Here is a 25,579-nt window from a genome sequence, read left to right as displayed (position 1 = left end):
TCTTTATTACATATTTTTAGGGGTGTTGAAATTTTAAAAATAAAACATACGCTACGAGTTATTCAAACCAACACAATATAGTTGTACACAAGGGTTGTATAGCTCCCAGGCGTCTGTTTCGTGGCCAAATGATAATGAAAAACGAAGGATAACCATTTCTCCAGGCTAAGATGATTCTTTATTGTTTGGAGTGTTTTCCCCAGTGAACACCATATATCACTGACATTATAATTAATTGCGTATGTAATGTATTTGCTTATTATGTATTGCGTGCAAGAAGAAAGAAAATACTGATCATACATAAATTAGAAACTCCAACCGGAAGTAGGCTTAATCTTGCAAACGGTGGGAGATATTGAAAATATAATCGAAAAAATCTCCCCTTTATAGTATCCCTTGCCGGTTTTTTTTTTTTTTTTTTTTTTTTTTTTTTTTTTTTTTTTTTTTTAAATCAAGACGTCTTTCACTTGCGTCTGTAAAGGGACATGTACAGATGTGAGAATGACAAGGAGATTCATGCTCATATGTGAATGATGCACTGTGTAGAGAGCGCAGGCTCAGCTAGTTCATATTTATTTTGTCACATGAACATATTTTTCAGAAAAAAAAAAGTCTTGCTAGGCAGCTAGCTTGTCAATTTTAATGTATATTGCATGCGTTATATCAAAAGCATTATTAAAAAAAAAAAAAAAAGATTTTCATTATTTTCCACACGTTTTTTTTTCAATCTTTTAGTATGATCAAATTGGTTTGGCTGACTAAATCATTGACCCAGGGGCGTCATTTAGGGAGGGCAGGAGGGGGCAATTGTCCCCCCCCCAAGACTTTGAGGAATACATATACTTTAATAGATTGTCTACTAATATACTAGTACAAAATGTCAAAGTCTTATGTCGGTGGTGCTCTTGCCCCCCTTAAGCGAAGTTTGAAATGACGCCCCTGCATTGACCCTTTGGATGAGACTAGCTAGCATGCGCACCGACTACATGGGTGCTTCGGGGCTCCAGCACCCACAAGATTTTTAGTTTCTATCCGGGTTTGAACCCGTTTCTCTTACATTTAAGTCAGCCGTGTTACCGATTTAGCTAGGGCAGCCCCAACTTATCATTATAATACCGGAATATTTTACTTTATTACAGCACAGCCCCTTATGACAGTGTTCATAAAAAAAATTTAACTAAAAATGAATCAATCAAATATTGAGACTTTCCTGAAAACATATAGGCTAACACACCCCGCCATTGATATGCACCCACATAAATTTTGGAAACTCGGCGCTGTTGCTAGCTAGTGTGACAATTTTTAACTTTCTACCCCAATTTTTCCAAAAATTATTTAGCTTCGAGCGCTCTTCTCTGTTTCTGTCCCACTATGCGCCGTTGGATTAGTGAAAGTTTGCTCCTTGTTTTTCGCACACGAATGTCTCGGGTAAACGAGCTGAGAAGCATATGTTCAAAATATGGTGGATCTCTCTCTGTTTCTTTCCTGTTCACTTTTAGTTGGATAAGCGAGGGATTTTGACAAGGTATTGAATTGCTGGACTGTGAGGGTGGATTCTCAAAATGCCAGATCTTCTAGTCTTGGAATGTTATACAATGAGACGTGTCTAAATTGACCATCCATGTTCCCACGGGACGTTGGTCAATTTACGAGTTTTTTTTTTTTTCAAATACACATTAATTTCCACTGGTTTTTCTGTCCCTTTCCGCAAACGTCAACAAATACCATAAAGTAGACCTTCCTTTGGAACACGTGTTTTACGCAACAGCGAGGTCATAAAGGACGGGCTTCTCACTATTAACGTGGGCTCCAAACTACCACTGGCATTTGAATTCAGTGCAGTTATCATGTACATAGACAGGGTTGCCAACTGACCGGTATTTTTATCTGAATCAACAATATGTTTCAAGATTTAAAAACAGTTATTCTTAATCTGTTTTGGGGATTATGAGCAGGTGCTGGTATTTTTAATTTTCAGAGGTGGCAACCCTATACATAGACCACCATGCAAGATCAACCCTAGCAGCATAGGCAATTTCCCACCACATTATCTCGCCTTCAACATAGCTACTTTACAGGACTATGCGACCGGCTCCGGCTGATAATTCTCAATCGGAATGCTCCGAGTTCGATCCAATGGCTGGCTATTCTGACTTAAGTTCTTCAGGGTTTTCCTCTCAGTTCCACCAGAAGAATCTGAGAAGGTAGCTTTCCATACATTCCGGTTATTTACTGTCTTACTGTTGATATTTTTGTAGTTTACTGTTAAGATTCCGTTTTAAATTGGCCTCGTAGGCCGAATCTGGAAGTTTGTTTAACAACGTAAATACACTTCATTCAGCATGGATTAAATTATGCTTATACAAAAACAGATTTTTAAAAAGGAACTAAGTAACAGTGTCACGTGTACATCTTTTGAAGAACTTTAGTTTCCATGACATATTTTCTAAATTAATATTGAAACCAGAAATGTTGGTAGATTTCTAGTAAATTTTCCGCCATTTCCGGTTTTAGTATAGATTTTATAATACCACAGTTTGGTATTACTGTTTTAACTATAGCAATACATGTTAAAACCGGAAGTGGTTTATTGCTACCACTTCCAGTTTGAATAGATGTTTGAGGGAGATTCTTACAACACTAAATCAATTTTTAAAATGTCTTCTCGGTATCTGTTATCATTTTTGCTCTGTATATATCGATATTGAAACCGGATTTATGTCACTTCGGGTTTTAGTAGAGATTTAAGGCTGGAGATAAAATCGTGTTTTTGCATATTTAATCTATTTCAGGAAATCACTTTTCTGTATATATGACTATTTTTACTCTATGGCGATCAACGTTAAAACTGGAAATGGTTGATTTCTACCACTTCCGGTGGATGGATTACCCCTACCAACGGACTGAATCCTTGGTTAAAATTGATGGTAATCCATGAAATAGTTCTGATTCCTGGACGGACAGACTAGGTAAACCAAACTCCATAAAATAATAATCAGGTTTATATTACCTCATAACAGATCTTTTTCTATATGGATGTCAACTATTAAGAATTCAATAGAATAAATAATTACAGTTCTAACCCAATATATATATATATATATATATATATATATATATATATATATATATATATATATATATATATATATATATATATATATATATATACTTTCCTTAATACAACTAGTGCCATTTTCATGTTTTCTCGAGTGCAAAGTCATATCGAATACTGATAACCAGAGTTGAGTGTATACGTAATTGGAACTGTATTCAATTATTGAAAGTATGCCACGATTACTACTACTACTACTGCTACTGTAAGTAATAGTAAATTGTACTTTCAATACCTCGAAAACGGGGCTCTACAGTTGAAATAATTTCAATAAATAAGCAAGTTGCATATGATCACTTACTTAAATAAATTTAGTGGGTAATGTTAGCGTTATTTCTCCATTTTTTAATTGATGCAATATATATATATATATATACAAAGCGGGTCCAATGGGGGGGCTAAGGGGCTATAGCCCCCCCTTGACGCTCAGGTTTACACTGGATAAAATGGGCTTCAATTCTGCTTTACACTGGATAAAACGGCAAACTATGGTTTAGCCCCTCCCTTGATCATATCCTGGATCCGCCACTGTATATATATATATATATATATATATATATATATATATATATATATATATATATATATATATATATATATATATATATATATATATATATATAGTTTAGAATTAAGGTTGCTATACGTCCCGGAATTTCCGGGATCGTACCTGAATCGACATCTGCATTCTGGTGTCCCTAAATTTGACGCATAAATATTCCGGTTTTCGCCGAATATAAGAAAAAAGTATTTTTTTTCTCAACATTTAAAAAAAATTCTCTTAATTTTGGTGGATATACCACCTCAAAGCACAAAGGAATTAAACATAAACTGAAACAAACTATTTCAGTTTAACGTCCCACGATTATGCCCTTTAGGCTACGGGAGACGAATGAATTAGGCAAAGTGAATGGCGAATTGCAGAATTGGTGGGATCAGAATGTGGGAGGAGGCGCGAGTACCCAGAGAAAACCTACGGACGTGATGTTGTCCACCAGAAACTTAATTGGCCGGGGATCGAACCAGGGACCCTACACACCAGAGGTAAGAGCTCTACCACTGAGCCACCGTGCCCCCCCCCCCCAACATAAACTGACAAACCCATAACAACATTTATTGTAATATTGGCGGTATTTCTCGTTACACCTTTCTAGAAATTTAGGAGTTGATATTAAAGCTTGTTGTATGTTACAGTATTATCTTCCAATAGGACTATGTGAGTATTTATTTATATCAATATATCATTTTTTTCTGGTGAAATAATAATTGTTTGGTCTCGTATATTTACCACACTAGTGGAAGATAGGAATGTATAGTTGCCCCTTTTATTGCGCTGATTTTAAGAATGAGAGCATAGTGTCCCGGATTCTCGCTCTTGAAATATAGCGTCGCTATTCAGAATACGCCAGTGTAATATGATGTGCCAACCATTAGCGTACGCAGGGATTTATTTCGGGTGGGGTCCAAGCTCAATATGAGGGTATTTTATATTAAAATTCCTAAGATTGTCCCAAAAATTAGGCTAAATTTACACAAAAGTCGAAATGTCGGTAGGGGAGTCCGGACCCCCAGGACCCACCCTCTGCGTACGTCCCTGGTGCCAACAACCCTCAAGAAGGTCTCATTTTTAATTCGCTAATCTGGGATGTCGCATTATTATGCAAGTTTGATTAATGCAATCTTATTTTTACAGCCCCATTTGCACATTTCCTTTATCAAATTAATATCACAAGCTTTTAAATATTAAATAGAGAACTGTCAAACGCTTTAGTCATTATGGAGAAATTTATCCCTAAATTTACCATGTCGATATGTTGAAATATGTTAATTTCTCGCAATCATCTGTTACGTAAGATAATTTTGTTTTCTGGGATATACTCTAAGTACGTTAACTGATGAATGATAGTTCTTCTGGTCAAGATTGCATTTGGAAAAAAGTGTCCACTTCATAGTGGAGTCCAGCATGTGGGAGAGCGTAAGAGTCCAAACTTCAAGTCGACCTGACCCTGGCACCCACGCTGAAAAATGAGCATTGGGTTTGGGGGAGAGGAAAGCACCGCGTCTTTTCATCTGACCTTGAATGCTGGCTCACTTCTTACGACGTGTGTTGTGGCCAAACCAGTCTCTCTATTCCACCCAACCAAAGTGTTTTAGAGGTCTTCCTTCTTTGCTTTTAGATTACTTTTTCTAACAACATGATAAATTAATGCGAAACGTTAATTGCAATTACGATGTTATTCTGTAAATACATTTTTTTTTTTTAAAGAACATCCTCATTGAAATATCCTATATACCATGTATCTGAAGTCTTTAAATTGATTGCAAAAACTTCAAACAATTTAGAGGTTGATAACTTTTTGGAATGTATTGTTTCTTTTCTTAATGCTTAATTAGTATAATTCTTAATGCGTCTAGATCCTGAAAAAAAAAAAATTGGAGTTATCACAAATTCAGTGGCGGATTCGGAGAAAAATTTAGAGTAGGGATACGTACAGGTCGTCTTACGACTTGGGAAGTGATTTTATATACAGAAGAAAGCCAAAAACTCAACGTAAAGAAATGCTGTAATCGGTTTTGTATCTACATTTGGATTTTTTAGTTGCAGCAGTAAATTTTAGGGCAAGTCATAAGTGAATCAACCATGATACCCAATTTATAACTATTAAGGTTGTGATGGTTTCAGAGGTGGCCGAAAGGAGAAATTCTGACCCCTCCAAGCTTCATGCTCCCAGTATTTGAGCAGTACTAGTGTTCATCCCACTGTATTCAGCCGTACCTGGGAATGTCTTCTATAATTATCACTACATTGGGGATTCTGTAACGGCAGTTTTCGAAACAAAATAGAATATCTTGAACAATCTTCCAACTAAAAATAAATCATATGAAAAATTTATCTGTAATTACTTCAAGTCTTATCTCTACTTCCATTAGTAGTTTCTATGCTATAAGACCCATTTATTTTCCCTCAAAATACTATTTCCCTTCACATAGACTGTTTAGCTTGCTTTTATGGGTATAATCGCCTCCGAAACGTTTCAGGAATGGTGAAACACATTACGCAGCATTTATTCCAGATTAAGATTTGATTTATTCCGAATCTTCAAGATTCGTTGGAGCAGAACTTTCTTTCTTAGGACCCCTATTCATTCTTATCTGAGGTAAAAAGATGTCTTTTAGGTGTAAATTTGCAATAGTTCATGGCTTGTGTGAGCTCAATTTCGAACATTTTGGTATTTCATTTCAATTATTTAACCCTTAACGAGTTTTCGTTATCATTTGGCTACACATTATTTGATCTTGCCTATTGCGTTTGAAGAGTTTATTTTCAGGTATTAACAGAGGAAAATCATATTCACGAAGAAATTAAATGTCGACTAAAAGCAGGGAATTCGTGTTACTATTCGGTTCAAAATCTTTTATCGTAGCGAATTCTGTCGAGGAATCTGAAGCTTAAAATATACAACACGATAATCTTGCCTGTTGTTCTGTATGATTGCGGAACATGGGCGCTTATTCTAAGGGAAGAACAGACTGAAAGTATTTGAGAACAAGATCCTGAGACGAATATTCGGACCCAAGAGGAACGGGAATGGGGAATGGCGAAAACTTCATAACGAGGAACTACATAATTTATATGGTTTACCCAACATTGTTAGGGTCTTCAAGTCTACGAGGCTTAGGTGGGCGGGTCATGTAGCTAGAATGGAAGAAAGTAGAAACGCTTTCAAAGTCTTGGCTGGAAGACCAATCGGAAAACGACCTTTAGGAAGACCTAGGCGCAGATGGGAGGACAATATTAAGATGGATCTCGCAGAGATTGGAATACAAAGTAGAAACTGGATGCAGTTAGCTAAGGATAGAAGTCAGTGGAGAGCTTTTGTGAACGCGGCATTGAACCTCCGGGTTCCATAGGCCATAGAGTTAGTTATTGTTCGATGTGGTTATTTGTGTACATAGGCCTACTTTCCGCAATGGTAGAGCAGCTATTATTGCCCCCTGGTGACAACTCTGGTGAATTTTACGCGGGAAGTAGTCTGTGGATATGTTGTTTTGCAAGCAGTGCCGGAAGCAGACAGAAAAGGTACCTTACTTGTGTTCCAACAGAAGTTTTGACAGAAAAAAAATCCCAAATTCATTTGTCGTAATGTCCTATGATTATGCTTCTGTGACGTTGATGGTTATGAACGATATCGTTGAATGAAGAAAGTGGGAGGAAACAAAGGAGCTCAGAGAGAACCTGCGTGCACGGTGTTTGTCCACCATAAACCTACTTAGCAAGAGCATGTAATTGAACCAGGAATCTCATACAACGTCACAACTAATAGGCTAGTTGTCGCCTGGGGAAAGAACCAGGCCCGTAGCCAGCCCAAAAATTTAGGGGGGGGGCCGGTAGAAGTTAGGGGGGGCGACCCAATCATATTATACATCATCACCATATTATAGTTCATTTGCAAGCCTACTGTGAACCTTTTAGGGGGCCAGCCAAAGTTTAGGGGGGCGGCCCCCTAGCCCCCCGTGGATACGGGCCTGGCAAGATCTCGTCTTAGCCGATAACATCCTTCATATCCTATCAAAAATTATCAATTTTCATCTCTATAGACTTAATCTTTAAAAAATAACGATAAATCAACTCAGTGTGTATAGGGAGTGAATAGAATCAATATCCAGTTAGCATATTGAGAGAATGAACTAAATACTATGTAACTATGCGTAGCAGTTGAACTGCAATAAAGTCTGAGATCATCAAAACGAATTATTATTTTTTTTTCTGAAAGCAAAAAAAGATATTTAGTAATTTGTTTTCGCTCGCTTAATTTCTGTAGTTAATGTGATATCTGTCCAAGTTACTTGTTTATATTCCCGTTTTTCTCTCCAGGCTCTACACCAGAAGACGCCACTCTTCTATGTTAGATATTGTGGAATGCATTGGAAAATTTCATCATCCATACTTCTTAGGTATGAGGTTCATTTAGTAGCAAGTTGAAACGTAAAAACCAATCTAGTCCTGCTTCTTCTTAAAATTCACAAACGATTTTGTTTGTTTGTCTGTTTGTTTAGATCCTCCATAAAGTACCTTCTGGATTTGAAATTCTGGCTAATAGCTGTAGATCCATTTTGTTATTTTTCTAATATGAAGGTCACGTTAATTCACTTGCACCGTAGAAGTATATCTGTACTTGTAGTGTGTGGCATCCACAGTAGTTTACTTGTAGGCTACCAGTCTTTTCTTCAACTTTTAAACCATATGATGTAAAAGTTTTTATTTGAAGACAATGGTACTCAATTGAAATTTGTAATTTGCTCATCACAGCTTATTGCTCAGCTTCTTTTGTTATTGGTTTTCCAACTCACTATAATGCACCTTTTTGGTCTTTACTTTTATTTTGTTGCAATAGTTTGCTTACTTAGGCCTATATCAGTGAATTGGTAGTTTTTTCTTTAAATTCCACGCTGTGGAACTTCAATAGAATTCCAAACAACTAAAAAATTCAAATATTTAAAGTGAAATGGATAGATTTACCACTTTCGATTTTAATGGTTGGGTGTAAGAAGAGATGGGATCTGTTCTTGAGACGATTAACTCATATCAAAACATTTCTTTTTCGCTCTTTCTTACCCTATTTGCTCTACGGGAACTAATTAACGCTACCACTTCCGGTATCGATAGAGGGATAAGGGGTGCAGTCTATTTTTGGAATGCTGAATTCCTATATATACGAGGTGGTATCAAAAAGTTTCGAGATTAGCTCTGTTTATAAGAAAATACTTTATTTATCTACGTTTACATATTATCACCTTCAAGATAGTCACATTTACAGCAATGAAGCGTTGCCAACGTTCCGCCTGTTGCTGGAATGTGCCCTGGAAGTCTTCTTTTCGAAGTATGTCAAAGACTTTCTGCGAATCGCGCTGGATCTCCACAATTGTGTCTAAACGGTGAGCTTTGAGCTGGATCCTCAGATTGAGAAAGAATCGAAGTCCGCAGGAGCCAAATCTGGCGAGTAGGGTGGATGCGAAAGTGCGATAATCTTGTTTCGGGTGAGAAACTCACGTGTAAGGAGAGCATGGTGACAGGGTGCATTGTCGTCGTGCAGCAGCCAGTTTTTCAAGCAACACAGATCTGCTCGCTTTCGCCGAATGTCCTCCCTCAGACCCCTTAAAACCTGACAGTAGAACTCACCATTCACAGTCTACCCTCTGGGGACGAACTTGTGGTGTACAATGTCGCGAATGTTGAAAAAGATTATGAGTATGCACTTGGTCGAGATGATGGGCTCTTCCACTGTGAAGACTGTTGTTTTGTCTCAGGATCGTATCCGTACCCCCAAGTTTTGTCGCCGTTTTATATATATTTATTTTGAAAAAAGTGCCACATCTAATCGCGCTGATGCTTTTTAATATATGTAAAGATTATAATGCCGTTTACATCAATTTGATATCTCAATCCCCTCTGGAGATACAAAATATGTGGGTAGATTAATATACTTCTTAAAGTGATGTGTTTGTGGAGGAAATTTTAAAATGGTTGTAACTTTTCTCAGTTTCGTTGACATTACGGCAACAGTTTATGGTAGTTGTAATTACAATAAGTTCTGGCAGTCAATTGATTTTAAGGAGTGTTTCAAACGTTAATAATGTTTATTATTATCTCCGAAACGAAGGGAATTGAAATATCGAATTGCTATAAACGGTATTATGATTTTTCCTTCCATTGAAAATATTCTTTTTGTACTTTTTCGAAAGAAAACCTTTCCAAAAAAAAAAGTAAAAATTTCAGTCTCTTGTGTCTTTCTTCCTGTTCATTCAAAATACCTTATACCATGGTCACAATATTTGACACGGCAAGTTGCTTTGAATGTGCATTGGTCCCTCACTCTAACTTGTGTTATTGCTGTTGTAAAGGCTTCTAGAATTTGGATGTTTGTGGATGTTTATGATACTGTAATGTCCCTAGTTTGCAACACTGAAGAATAAATGGATATTATCTGTTTTCATTTCATATGTAGGTTTAAAATTTATAATAACCTGACGTTGTGTTATTAAACAATATTTTTACGCTGGGATAGCAGCATTGTTAATCCGGTTGTGGTATTGTAGAATGTGTCAAACAATGCAGGATATAACATTTCAATGCTTTTTTGTTAAAGTTACAAGCAGGGGCCCCAAGTTTGCAACTAGCTTGCACTAAGGTCTGTAGAACCTATATATATATATATATATATATATATATATATATATATATATATATATATATATATATATCACTGAAACTCTTCAAAGTGGCATGTGGCAATATTCCTTACCCCCTGATAACACTGATACGTAGAACGGCGGAGTGTTTTTTAAAGAGAGTCGCAAGGGTTATGCAGGAAAAAACGTTCTCCTCCTGGCTTCTGTTTTCCTATGTACTTGACAAATACTATATTGTTTTGCTTGGTGCAACCTTTTGAAAATTGACTTAAACTATTGCTTTTGCAAAGCTCTGCTTTCTTTTAAGCACCAAACGGAAATATGATGGCAGAAAGTTTCGGAAAGTGTTGCTATTTTCACTGCTAGCTTCTCATTTTAGACTGTGTATATTTACAACGAAGGGGGTGGGGATGCACGTGCATCTTTGCACCCCCTATATCAGGCCCTATATATATAAAATATTTATATTGCGCTCTCCCTGCTGGTCTAATGGTTATACCCAGGGCCGGACCCAGGATTTTCTAACCGGGGATGCACCAATAACTATCAGTACATTTGAATTAAATTGGAATTTTTAAAATGCCTTTAGGCATCTGTAATGTGCATGAGGAATTTCCCTGGAAATGCTAAGTTTCTGTTCTGGGTAAATTCTTTTCTTGCAACCTCCAAAAAACTGACTTAAACTATTGCTTTTACAGAACTCTGCTTTCTTTTAATCCCAAAACGGAAACTTGATATGAAATTTTCGTAAAGGATTGCTATTTTCACTGCTACCTTCTCACTTTAGACAGTATATATTCCAGTGATGTGCCGTAAACTATAATTTTACGTCTACGCGATTGTCTACTGTAGTCTATACGTAATCTACATTACACCTTTTCCCGTGTAGACTATGTAGACAACCACTAAGGAAGAATTTCGTTGCTCGTTTGTTCATATTTCCTCATTCAGTTGTTTTGTTTCGGTGCAGCGAAAGATTAGGGAAACGACTAACATATAAAAAGTAGAGGGAATTATCTAATCTGTATGGTTACTCTGCTCTGCACAAGCACATACCACTTCCTTAGATTTTCCACTTCGAGCACTGGTTTTATAATGAAACTTACAAAACTAGTTCTCACCTGTGGGCTTTCAGTCTTGAAGCTGCTGTATTTGCCAATTTTTTCTTGCATATTTTAAAAATGCATAATATTTTTCATTTTCCTTCATCAAGACGAAACTAAGTATTCAAAAGTTACTATTCGCTGGTCTAGGCATTTTATTTTGTACGCAATTTCCCAAGGTAACGACAAAAGAAGCTCCTTTATTTTCCACGACGCCATATTAAATTACGTGATGTTGACATATTCTACATAGTATACGTTGTTTACATTGTCTACGCATAGTTGACACGTAAACGTAAACTATCGTTTTTTACGCGTAGACGCACATCTCTGATATATTCACAACGGAGGGGGTGCACGTGCTCCGGTTTACTCCCCCTAAATCCGGCCCTGGTTATACCCATTTTCCTTTATAAGGTTTTTCCATCTGCAAAATGTTCTGGTGAAAACGCCTACCCTGTTCATTGCTTATTGCTGCTAATTTTTCAGAGAAATAACTCAAATGGAAATGTAGACAGTGAATGAATTTTAAAATAGACTAGCTGAACCTGCGCTCTCTACACAGTGCATCATTCGCATATGAGCATAAATCTCCTTATCATTCCTTACAATATTTGTACATGTCCCTTTACAGACACAAGTGAAAGACGTATTGAGTAAAAAAAAAAAAGCCAAGGGGTATCATAAAGGGGAAACTTTTTTCGATTATTTTTTCTCAATATCTCGCACGATTTGAGCCTGCTTCCGGTTGGAGTTTCTAATTCATGTATGACCAGTCTTTTCTTTCTTCTTGCATGCAGTATGTAATAAGCAAATACCTTACATACACAATTAATTATAATGTCAGTTATATATGGTGTTCATTGGGCAAAACACTCCCCCCAAAAAGGTTCATCTTAGACTGGAGAAATGGTTATCCTTCCTTTTCCATTATTATTTGGCCATGAAACAAACGCCGGAGACATATACAACCCCTATATACAACAATGTGGTGTTGGAATGTATAATGCTTAGGATGTGATGCTTTAGTTTTTTTTTTTTTTTAATTTCAATACTTCCAATGTACCCGTAAAAATGTAATAAAGAAATAGTGCCCGTGTTTTTTTAAAAATATTCAATTAGAACTGGACAATCTGCATGAAATTTGCAATCGATCAGTGAAAACGTCATCTTTCTAGAGCCTGTAGTTTCCGAGATCTCATTGTCGAAAGGATTGCACAGAAACATATAAATGTCGTTTAAAAGAGCTCCAAAGATGGCAGCACAATTCATTTGCATTTATTTCGGAGAAGGCTTATTAAAGACAAAGGCCTTTGAACAATAATTTAAAAGGGTAAACTTTGTGAAAAATATTTCTTTAAGTAATTTATTTAAAGTACACTCTTTTAAAAATATTTGTCTTTGTTATAAACGTGAAATCACAAATAACCGTAAATCAAAGATTTGAAAGCCAAGGTTATAGGTTAGAGCTCGGTCGCTCTTAATTATTACTGTAGCATTTTAATAGGTAGATATTTCACGCTTTTGCCTCGCAATTCTTCAAGACTGTTCTGTACCAAAAACCTGATTGACTAGACTAAGTCATAACAATAAGTTCGAAAATTTCATTTTATTTGTAAAACGGGTAAAGGGATGAGAAATAAAAACACATTAACCGACAACGGGAGGAAGTACACGTCTATTTGAGGGTATGCTTATCATGGCTGTCATGTTGAAGTGGCAATACTGTATCTCGCTCGACTTTTTTAAATAGGAGGGAGGTCATGTAATATATCAAATTGGGCTAGAATTTTACGAGAAATACAATGTTTTCGTAAGTTTATATTTATAAGACATAATGAAATGCAGATTGATATGAATAATAAGAGAAAGGATATGCAAAGAAGTCGCAGTGAGGCTGATTTATTTGATACCATCTCGGTGTTCACGGTAGTATCACATGACATAATCAGTAAGAACGCCACGAACTTTTACTTAGTGGGGTGTTCAAAATAAAAGGGTGTGGGTGCACCCAGAATAATGATATACATTTTTACAAAATCTCAAAGAAAACAATATTTTTACGCCCAGGGGTGTGTGTAAGGAAATTTGGAGGAGTGTTGGGGATGTTGGAGGTGTGCAGAATACTCCCTGGACATATCTATTTTTACATTAAATTTAGAAAATATTTGGTTATGTCCGGAAACTTAAAATTATTCACCTATAGGTTAGGTACCACTCCGGCATTTGCTTGGTGTGAATGAGGAGAACTTTCAGAATGGCTGGCGTGAAAAAACTTTTTACACTTTTTCAACCGAGTGCCCCCACCGGGAATCGAACCCGGGACCATTAGTAATTTTACTTCGTTAATATTGCATATATAAAAGACATAAATATATTTATTTATTCAACACGCTGTTAATTTAAATAAAAAAAATAAATTACAAATAATGACTATACTCATTATCTGAATTTCTGCCTATCCGGATTGTCCCAGCAATCATTACTCCGGATAATAATTGAAGTTTTACTGTGCTTGTGCTCAATTGCCACTCGTTCTGGTTTTTGCCATCTTTCGTGGATTATGCAAAGTTGCACCGAAGCCAGCAGAATTTTCGTTTATATTAGATTTTCTAATATTGAACATCGTAACGTTATCGTTCATTTAATTTGACTAGTTAACTCCATAGACTCGCATCCGTTTTTCTTTCTTCTTCTTCTTCTTCTCTTTCACCGTAGTGCTAACCTGCAAAATGTTTCATTTCATAGCCCTAAAGTTGAAGTCAAAATTAAATCAGTGTGGTAACAGTTCACTTATAACAAGAAACCAAATAGAAATAATTTGTCGGTTGGAAGAGCTTACTTCGTGCATAGAAAATACTTGGCATGCAATTTCAAAGTATATAGAAAGTAAAGAAATAGAAAAAGAAGATACTTAAAGAAGAGGTGGGAGCTTGTTGCTTCTCTAAAATTGAATTTACGTTTTGTTCTTGTTGTTGTTTTAAGTTTTGTAGTGTGTTTCTAGTGCGTGTTTTGAAGGTACTGTGACGCATGCGCAGTGGCGACGCGTGCTTACATTGATTACCTAGCCTAGATAGGGAATGGGTGGGCGCAGATTTGCTATCACGTGATCCATTTGTTATTTTCATGCTTGCAGTTGGTGTGTTCACTGAGCTTTCATGGCACGTGCTTTCTTTCCTTTTTTAATTGCTAGTTTCACTTTTTGAAAGAATAGAAAGAAAGAAATCGTTAGTGAATTTCAATTTCCCATCTTGTTCTGTAGTTTCTAAGGATCATAAAACTGAAGAAAGTTTCATAATGGCGGAAAGTATAATCTTGAAATTTTGGTATCTAACAACAACAACAACAACAATAATAATAATAATAATAATAATAATAATAATAATAATAATAATAATAATAATAATAATAATAATAATAATAATACATCAATGATTGATTTGTGTTTGTCGCCGCAGAAACAAAACTTTCTATTTGGATTCTACTCTATGCCAAGCCAGTCCATTTTACCCATGTGCGTTCAGTAGCGTACACAAGGGAGGAATTTCGGGGTTTAAAACCCCGTTTTCACCAGTTGTAACGGAAAAATAAAACATTTACTCTCTCTCTCTCTCTCTCTCTCTCTCTCTATATATATATATATATATATATATATATATATAGGGTGTTAACGAACTATACCGGCAAACTGTAAGAGTTGATTCCTTACATCAAAATAAGAGAAAAAGTTCATATGGACCTATGGGGAAAAGTGCATAGTTTCAGAGCTAGGGCTGACCAAAGTCGCGACAAACCAAAATTTCAAGAGACCCTATTTCAAATTCGAGAGACAGTGGATGGTGGTTCTTATCAGCATAAAGGAAGTCAAGAATACGCAATCCAAAAATGCATATTTCATTAATGTTCAATGTGTGTACAGAGTATTCCCTGCAGGGTGAATTTCCCAGACATGCCATCAAACGAATTATGAGATATGCTCTGATTTTATGATTGATCCAAAGTAGGCAAATGATCAGCCTTGATAGCAGTGAACACGGTATCATTTGGCACAGTGTCGGAAGTGTTAAGGATCGTCAGCAGCACGGTCTCTGGTACTCGGGAAAACGCATGCTCCGATGTTTCCTTTCACACTTATAAGTGAAGAAAACGTTAAATATACAATGACGAAATACATCGAATCACACGTTATTCCGAACACAAAATACATGGAGCTGCCGGTTCCTGACAGTTCCGCCTTCCCTCCGAAGCATTGGATGTCCAATGTTGTCAAGGTTTACCTCTTGCCTAGTTTGGACCCTCCTTGAAATCAGGGTATATCTGAAAATTCTATTGAAAATATATCTGAGAATTACACCCTGTAGGGAATGCCCTGTTCATTTATTGAAAATTGATTAAATATGCATTTTTGGGTTGTGTATGCGTGGCTTCTTGTACGTTGATAAGGACCACCATCCACAGTTTCTGGAATTCGAAATAGGGCCTGTTGAAATTCACCTTTTTCGCGATTTTGGACAGCCCTAGCTCTGAAACTATGCACTTTTCGCCATAGGTCCGTATGAACTTTTTTCTTTTATATTGACTTGTATACCTTTCGAATCCTCGACGGGAGATACAAATTGCAACGTCGCAACGTCTTGTGGCAACGTCGCAAATAACGAAACAGATCTACGAATTTATGAATTAGTTATATCGATTCTTCCCACATGGCAGCTAATGTCGATATTGATTGTCACTAGCATTACTTATTAGTGTAGCAATCAATTCAACTGCTTCTTGTATTTGTAGAGTAATAGAAATGGCTCCAAGTTAATCTGTGACATTGCCACATTGTAAAATTTTGATTCCCCATAGCGGCTGAAGGAGGCCCCGGCGGACATTACATCATATAAGATTTTCGCTTTATTTTGGGCTGTAGAATAGTGCTCTATGGTCCGTGGACGGTACTTTTAGAATTCGTGGAATAAGAATGTGGAAGGAAACGGGAGTACTCCGAGAAAACCCATGGACACGATGTTGTCCACCACAAACTTACGTGGTGGGGGACCGAACCACAGACTCTACTCATCAGAGGTAAGCGCTCCACCACTGATCCACGTGCTCCCCATCGGTAACCTATGTAGTTATTATGAAGTTCAGTGTTATGCAACCTTCTAAAGTCTGTCGTTTATCAACTTCTTTGTGCGCTATTGTTTCAATGCCGTGCTCTCGAAATTCCTTAGTTTTTGTTATCTGCAAGTCAGGGTCCAGCTTTCACTTCCATGTAGTACAACAGGCAGAATTATGTTTTTTTTTTTTTTTTTTGTATGTATTTTTTCTTTTAATTTCTTAGACATTAGTCGTCACAATAAAAAGTTTTTGTAAGGAGTAGTAACAACCACTTCCCTACATCAGGGGCGCACCGAAGGGGGGTCTACCGGGTCCTGATATCTCGCAACTTCCTAACTCAACATACATTTGTACATTTTTTCAATAAAGCTAAATTGTTTAAGAGATAAATGATTGAAGTAGCATGATCTTATACGTCGTCTGTACTCTTTCTCTTATAAATACATTCTAGTTGTATTTTTTTTTTTCCTGAAAATGTAAATGGAAGTATTTTACAATTAGTTACCATCTTTTCTGGTGGAGAATAATACCTGTTCAACACTACATAGACCTTCTGGGCTTGTAGTATTGGACTGAGTGATGTAAATTTTCCGATTCATAAAAACATACTCCACTCATTCCTACATCGTTGTTTAGCCGTAAAAAATTATTTGTAATAAATATTGTCTTAAAAAAAGTTTCATGAAGTAAAAATTTAATGATTCTTCATTTCCGCAAAAAATGTTTCAAAAACTTCAATGTATTCTTCCCTCAAAATTCACCTTTGATCTCACAAAATCATATTTCGTTTATTTAATACGCGTAAGACGATATTTTCTCATAGCTTTAAACACAATAAAATCAAAGCATTTCTTATTTTCTGTTACAAAAATAATTTTCATAAGGAACTGGAACTTTTATGTAGTTATTTCATTACATAGGCAGGCGTTGTGAAGAAATAGTGGAATTTTCTGTTTTAGAATTAATTGATAAATTCACAAATGTTTCTTTTTACTTTCTTGTTAAATTCTTAATAATGAGATGGGATATTTGTACTCTACGAACTCAATGTATGTTCCCTGCACGTTAAACACATACACAGAAAGTATGTAAGTTTTTACTTGCCAGCTCGAAATATTACAAATTTTCCGCTTCCCGAAAGCTAATTGGAAAATTATAATTTGTTGCTGTCTAACTTTCTTTTTACAGGAATTCAATTTTATATTTCAATGTGCAGTTAAACATAGTGGAAAATTTTCGACCTAACATCACTACACATACGTGGTTCAAAATTGTCCAGAATAGATGGATTGAATAGATTTTCCTCTTGTTTCTACATCATAATGAAAATTTTCCGATCCATGAAAATTCCTTTCACTTGTTTGTACAGAGAAATACAACTTTCCGATTCATAAGACGTTGGTTTACTTTTTTTGGTTCAAAATTATGAAAATTTTCCGACTTATAAAGTTTTTTCAATTTTTCCTAACACAACAAAAATTTTTCGATTCATGAAAAATTGTTTCATTTGTTCCTACATGGTACCGGAAATTTTCTGAGCCATGAAAATTTTCAGATTCTTTAAACGATCTTCCAGAGAGAGCAGAGAGAGCAGAGATTTCTTGGCGGTTTTTGTGGTTGATTTAAATACCGGGCTTGGGCCCTTGCCTTCCATTTGTGTTGTTGACTGTCGTTTGTTTTGCGTGCGTATTTGTTGTGAGAGAGGACGCAACTGTCGCGCTCCTCTTTTGCTGTTCCTATGTCAGTTTAGTGGTTGTGCGTTTTAGGGGTGCGGCATCTTATAAGTTCGTCTTCTTGGGTTGGCCGTTCCTATGGTGGCTATGTGTTGGTGTGGCGAGGCTCTGATTGTCCTCCAGAAGTTGGCTGATCCGTGAATTCTGTAGTCATGTAGAAATGGGAGTTCCAAATCTTCATGTATTTGCTCGAGGCGAGTGTCTCTCGAGTGTCCAGTGATAGCCCTGGCTACTCTGTTCTGGATGACTTGTAGTTGGCTGAGGTGCGTTTTTGCTGCGTGTTGCCATGCAGGGTGGGCATACATCAGGATGGGACGAATGCTCATCTGATATATATGGCGTTTGGTTTTCAGGGTGAGGGATGGGGAGAGGAGTAGCGGTAGCAAGGCTTGATGGCGTTGACTGGCTTTCTTGGCGATGGAATGTATGTGGTGAGCAAATGTAAGTTTCCTGTCCAGTATTATTCCGAGGTATTTGTCATCATCTCGGTTCTGGAGGGGTGTTCCAGCCATGGTGATCCTGACGTGAACCCTTCTTCTGTTTCTTGTGAAGTTTACTACTGAGGTCTTCTGGTCGCTGACTTTGATCTTCCACTCTTCAGACCATCGGTGGAGAAGTTCGGCATGTCGTCTGAGGTATAGTTCAGCGTATCTGATGTTTCCATGGCTGGCAAAGATTGCCGTGTCGTCTGCGAATGTTGCTACCGCTGTGTTGGGGGTTGTGGGAATGTCCGCCGTGTACATGGCGTAGAGGGTTGGGGATAGGCAGGATCCTTGGGGGACTCCTGCTAGGATAGGTCTGGAGGGTGTTAGGTGTCCTGCATGGGCAACACGAAAGGTTCTTCCTTGAAGAAAGGATTTGATGATTCTCAGAAGGTAGTGCGGAGTGCCCTGGAGCATCATCTTGTGAAAGAGGCCTTCGTGCCACACCTTGTCGAATGCTTTTTCTATGTCGAGAAAAAGCCCCAAGGTGTGGCCTCCCTCGTTGAATCTGTCACATATCTTCTCTACCACCCGTACCAGCTGCTGATCCGCGCAGTGTCCTTTCCTGTAGCCGAACTGGTGGTCCGGGATGATGTCATGATCTTCTATGAATTGCTGAAGTCTGCTCTGCAGTACTCTTTCAAACACCTTGCTGGTATGCGAGAGCAGGCTGATAGGGTGGTAGTTGGCCGGGTTTGATCTTTTCTTTCCTGGTTTGGCCAGCATTATGACTTTTGCTTCTTTCCAGGCTTCTGGGTAGTGTCCGGTTCTCATAATGGCGTTGCACAACTAACATTCCTATACACGAGGTCAATCAATTTTATGGTTAATGAGGAATTGTTACTTGATCACTGATATTTGCTTAGAACGGAAAATTTTCCGGAAAAATATAGGGGAAAACTTTCCGGAAAATTTTCTGAAACGGAGAATTTTCCGCGGAAAAATTTTCCATCTCACATCACTAATTGGATCCTGCCAACAAAAATTTTTAGGTGCACGCCTGCCCTCTATTACTACACTTTTTGTTTCATTTCTTAATTCATTCCTATACAGCAAAGTATTTGGTAGTATCCCTTGTTTCTCCTTTTGTACTACTACGTCTGCTACTACTACTACTACTACTACTACTACTACTACTACTACTACTACTACTACTACTACTACTACTACTACTACTACTAATAATAATAATAATAATAATAATAATAATAAATAGACAAAAACCATTAATATAACAGTTAAAAACCACTTTCAAAACGTATACATTATGACCGCTCACCATCAATGCGAGTGGTCGCAATCATACTAATTCAAATGTAGATGTCAGTCTTTTACTTGGGATTTTTACGTAAGTCACCAGTGGCATATTTACGATTTCGTTTTTCGGGGAGTCGGGGGGAGGGATTAGCTAACTTTATTCCTGGAAATGTGGAAATTCTGCAAAACATTTCATTTACTTTAAAATAGTGAATAAATTTTCGGGGGGGCTTAAATACGCCACTGCACGTATGGTTTAATTTCCACTATTAAATTTTTCACAGTGGCGGCCGCAGAATTCAATGCCATCACTACGGTCGCCGTCACGTTGATAACGAGATGCTATACGCTAGAAAGCTGTGTTTTATGGCATAGAGTGTACATTTTAAACGTGACTTTGCTAATATGGCATGCCAATTAATTGTGAAATTTTTGCTGCAAGGAGGACTTGGCAGTCTCCAAATATATCAGTAGTGACAAGGTTAAAATATGTCATGGAGTGTTTTCAGTGGGACAGAGAAGGGGATAAGTGAGGCAAATGCATGATTCAAATTTTAAGGGGCGAAAAATGGTAATACTTAAAATGAGATTGCAACTGAGCATGAGTGTAAGAATTTACATAGGTTGGATAAAAGGTAGTGGCAGCTCTTACGTTGGAGGGGTGTGTCTCAGTACTACCCAGAGTTCCATACTTGATAAGGGAATGTGGGGTGATGAAGTGCAATGAGTAGTAACGATTGTTACTCGCTATAAAGCAGCAATGCCTTGAAGTTGAGGAGGAGAGTAGAAGCACCGTAACAATATGTTCCGAAAAGACGAACTACGTGCATGGATCAGGATTGAATTGGCACGTGAACGCAGTGCACGACGATGTTTTCAGGGACTTTGTAATGACCTTTTCGCCAAAATAATCACTTCGTGGGAAGCGCTGTGACGCAATAGAAGCTATCATATGAGCCATATGCGCGCTCCTTGCTGTATATCGACAAAGATTGACATGCTGACGATGTACGACGCGTTTCACACGTGTGACAGAAGGTGATAGAGATGGGAGACGTTTATATTGGATTATTACAAGTGCTCAGTGCGTAAAGCTAGGTACAAATTATAACAACGTCAGTAGTACTTTTAATCTAGCCCATTTTATAAGAACAAAACTTAATTAAGATTACGCCATGAAGGAAGAGGGTATTTTCGAGATCTAAATGTTTGAAAAAAATGAGATGTATTGACTGTTTCGACTTACCTCGAACGGTTCGGAGATAAACAAAATTATTTGTATCATATCGCTGTTGAAAACCATGATTGACTAGCGATGCATTACTCCTACCGTTACACGGGGAGGGTGAAGTTATAGTCCTGTATGTGCATTTTGACAATCCTGTGTCACTCGGAGTACTTGCAGGAAAAAAAAACTCGGAAGTTTTTCTTTAATAAGGAAAAGAAAGCATTCTTTGCATTTCGCTAGCGAGAAGAACTTACTAAAAACATTTAGCAGAAGCTGTTTTTCATCGCTTGTGTTTTACTACAATATTCGCAGAATCAGGAATCTTGTCAGCCATCTTCCCGACTTAAAAACCAATAAAAAAAAGAAACTTTTTCAGTTTTACGTCCATTGGTTATGCCGGCTAGGCTAAAGGAGATGGTGATGATGAGAAATTAAGGAAAATGGTGGAATGAATAAAATGGGAGGAACTTGAAGAACCCTGAGAAAACCCGCGCGCACGATGTTTGTCCACCACGATGTCCATTTGGCACGGGCTGAGATCGAACTGGCAACCCAACGCACCAGAAGTGAACGCTCTACCACTGAACTACCGTGGTCCCCAACTTAAAAACAGAGTACATATACACAGCTGAATTGGCGTCATAATCTCTGCGCCTGCTTAAATGTAATACTTTTATTGTTTCATTAAACTTATTGGATTGCGGTGTTTTTAGATCATTATTTGTATTATAATTTTGCCATTTAATAAAAATGTTGTAGTTTTATATCCTTGTTTCATAGTAAAAGCAATAATTAAAAATTGTGAACTATTTTGCGGATGAGTACAATCGTTGTTACGGTACACCAACAACAAATCAGTGTGATTTGGTTGCACATGTTTATCACGGTTTAGAGGTAGGGACACAGGTCAGCACAATTTAGTTCTTCTGCATCTTGGACCTTCTGAGCGTAGTAAAGAATTTCAGTGTATCTTACAATCCCTAAAATATTATGAAGCGAAAAAAAGAATTGGGATTCTTCAATTAACATATTCCATCATAATCCCTTCTTGCCTTTAAGATCTGTCTCCTTTAGCATACAGGACACAGTTGTGAGGCGTTAAAGATTTTGCACTACATCATATTTTTTTGTTTTGTTTTATTCCAAGTACTCTCTGTGCTAGAGACTTTGGTTTCCGTATAAGTGTTTTGGAACGTTTTAACTTGGTATTATAATTTTTAGTAATGATGATAATAATTATAAATAAAGATGGTTCTGTAGACTTTGTCATTTTCTCTACCTGTTTTTCTTTTATTTTTTGGTTAAAATGTTGGTCTTATTTGCTCTACTCTTACCTTGCAATATTATATTATTATAATATTATGCGTATTGAAAGAGAAAAGAATTATCTTTAAAATGTTATGTCATATGTTAGCTATAACCTACCCTTTATTCGATGAAAATGGCCGTCCGAAAAGTCTTTACGTATAATGTTAATAATTATAAAACTTTTTTTTAAAAAAAAAATCTTAGAAATCCATTTTAAGATGTTACAAACAACAGAGACACTATAATGTTCTTGGAAAGTGTTCCAAAACGTTGCAGTACAACTCCTGTTCTGTTATGCAACCACAATCACGCTAACGAATGTATGGTTGCCTATAAGCATGTTCGTTCGCCGTAATTAACCCAGCATACGTTAAGGTATTTCTTAGTCTAGCTCTACAGATTACCATCAGATCCTAAAGAAATTTATATGGGACCACCGGGAAGGTACACTGTTTGAAACAAAACAAGAACCATCAAAATTGGTGCACCTATGCCGGAGTTATACATGAACATATCCGGACTATATATATTTATAAACGGGTTAAATTAAGAATCTATTTTTTGTGTCGGTTAAAAGGTCCTACAGCATAAAAGGTTAAACACATGTTTTCGCTATGGGTAGCTTTCACTCTTATTCTTCTTTTCTTTTTATTATTAATGTTAAAATTAAGGATTATTTTTAAATTTTTCAGGGCTCCGATGTCAAAGAATGTATTTTAAAAAAAAATCTCATTGCAAGTAGGGAGAACGCAGGCGGTATCTGGGTGATTGATCTGTGCCAACTTCAGCTTTAAAACAATCAAGCGAGAAGTTGAGTTCGACAGTTTGAGTGAGTGAGCGGGGAGCAGTATTTGATTTACTGGGAGCTCTTTATGTTTGCTGGAAATGAAATTCTCCGTTCTTTTACGGGGGGAAAGTGGAGAAAGGATGAGAAGGTTGCGGCATATTTTGATGGCATGCCATTGGCAGTTCAAGAGAAAACCTGAAACAAACATGGGTGGAGTCGAATGCTTCCTAGATACTATATTTGTTTCACATGATAAATAGTGAATATTCTATTTTTTAAATAAGTCGTAAAAAAGCAAATAAATTACTATTTCTTCAGTACTGATATTGGAAAGAGGCGGTGGTTGAACCATAAAAGACTTATTGTTATATCTGTACTATTTATTTGAGTTTTCTAATCTGTAGGTCGGGCATATTCTAGTGGTAATCATACCCAACATGTCAGAGGCATTTGATTGATCATATCCTTAGTTCGAGTCCCCTCAAAATAGGATTTGGATATTTTTAAAACTGTTCTTGATGTTTGTATATTCGTATCTTCTAATTGGTTGAGATGGAAAAGAAGGCATAAAGAAGTATCACAAGAGATGTTAGAGGATATTAATATTTTGTTAAAGATGACAAAGAAAAACAAAAAATTTAGGAATGATCCAAAAAATGCATCAAAAGATTGCGATCTTGGCCAATAGTTAGTTTTTAGATCAGGACCCACAAAATTTTTGGATGGCCCTTCAATCGAGTTTTCGTATTTTCTACGGAATAAGCACACCATACTGAGTTAACTGATAGTTTGGGTTTCGCTACACTATATGTAGTTCTCCAGATATAAGGTTTACAAGAACATTTTTGTGGGCTAATAATTAGTTTTTGGATCAGTGGGCCACAATATGTTTGAACTGCCCCTAAATCAAGTTTTCGTTTTTTTAGGGAATAAGCACATCATATTGAGTTAAGTGATACTCATTTGACTACACTATATGTAGTTCTCGAGATATAAGGTGTACAAGAAAATTTTTTGATGGAATGAAATTAATTGGATTTTTTTTGGATCAGGGGACACAAATTTTGAACGGACCCTAAAGCGAGAGTTAAAAAAAAAAAAACGAAATAAGCACATTATCCTGAGTTAAGTGATAGTTTGGGTTTAGCTACACTGTATGCATTTCTCGAGATATAATGCGTACAAGAAAATTTTTTATTGAAATGTATTGGATCTTTTGATACATTTTTGGATCAGGGGCCACAAAATTTTTGAACGGCCTTTAAATCGATTTTTCATATTTTCTACAGAATAAGCACATCATAGAGTTAACTGATAGTATGGATTTGGCCACATTGTATGTAGTTCTCCAGATATAAGGCCTAAGAAAATTTTTGTCTGAAATATATTGGATCTTTTGATCCAAAAAGTACTTAATTAGGAAATATTAATCTTTGATTAAAGGGGGAAAAAAAAAGAATTAAAATGAACCACAAGGAATATTAGACAATACTAAAGGATCCAAGTAAAGAAAAAATTGTTATCGTTCTTGCTTTGCAATCGGGAGGTTCGGGTTTCAATCCGGTAACCGGTCATTGAGACAAATGTTTTCCCCGGATTTTTCTTAGGTATCAAGCGAATGCTGGGATGGTACTTTTACATATAGGTTCTGCCCGACTGTCTTCCATTTCATTTTCCATTGTTATGTCTATTTATCTACTTGTTCTACTAGAATGTAGATTCTAACTAGGGTTGCCAACTCTTGAAAATGGAAATACTGAACATTCTCCTGGAATAAATATACTCTTAAGATGCTGTTTCTGAAAAATTGTCAACAGTCGGAAAACTCACGTTGCTGCCATTTTGTTCATATAATATGGACTCTATAGAATGCCATCTAATGTGCATCTCCCTAGCTAAACAATTAATAGTACACGTCTATCTTAAAGTTTTTGCTGTGAACTTTTGCCACCACGCTTGGATCTGTAGTCATTGAGGAACGACCTTCTTTTGGGTCATCCTGTAAACTTGCGCGACTATATTTGAATTCTCTCTTCCAGCGTTTCACTGCCAATAAAATGGACCAGTCCTCACCTTACACAGTCATCCCCACCAGCTATCCGAGTGGTAAGACCACTTTGTATGACGTCACAGTAGCATCCAAGTAGCATCCCTCTGACCTTTTCTTAAGGTGGTGTTGAGTCACTGTTGACACAACTACCATCTCTTCATGTAACGTTTGTGTCTATTTTTCTTGAAGATAGAGAAATCTAATTAAATTGATTTTTGT

General features: G+C 36.8%; 1 protein-coding gene across 2 annotated transcripts in view; it reads left to right on the top strand.

Moving 5' to 3' along the window:
• The window catches only part of LOC145664906 (uncharacterized), a 331,547-nt gene that overhangs the window by 10,200 nt on the left and 295,768 nt on the right, over positions 1-25,579 (top strand). The window contains exon 1 of one of the 2 annotated variants that reach the window (XM_081731984.1): positions 8,005-8,071. The exons of the other annotated variant lie outside the window; for it this stretch is intronic. Within the exon in view, the coding sequence (XP_081588110.1) occupies positions 8,020-8,071 (52 nt within the window). The 5' untranslated portion in view covers positions 8,005-8,019. Of the gene's footprint in view, positions 1-8,004; positions 8,072-25,579 lie in introns of those variants that run through there. 2 annotated transcript variants of the gene reach the window in all.

The sequence above is a fragment of the Thermobia domestica genome, chromosome 11 (genome assembly GCF_964235325.1).
Source record: "Thermobia domestica chromosome 11, izTheDome1.hap1.1, whole genome shotgun sequence".
Taxonomy (NCBI): domain Eukaryota; kingdom Metazoa; phylum Arthropoda; class Insecta; order Zygentoma; family Lepismatidae; genus Thermobia; species Thermobia domestica.
This window is presented reverse-complemented; position numbering and strand designations above follow the sequence as displayed.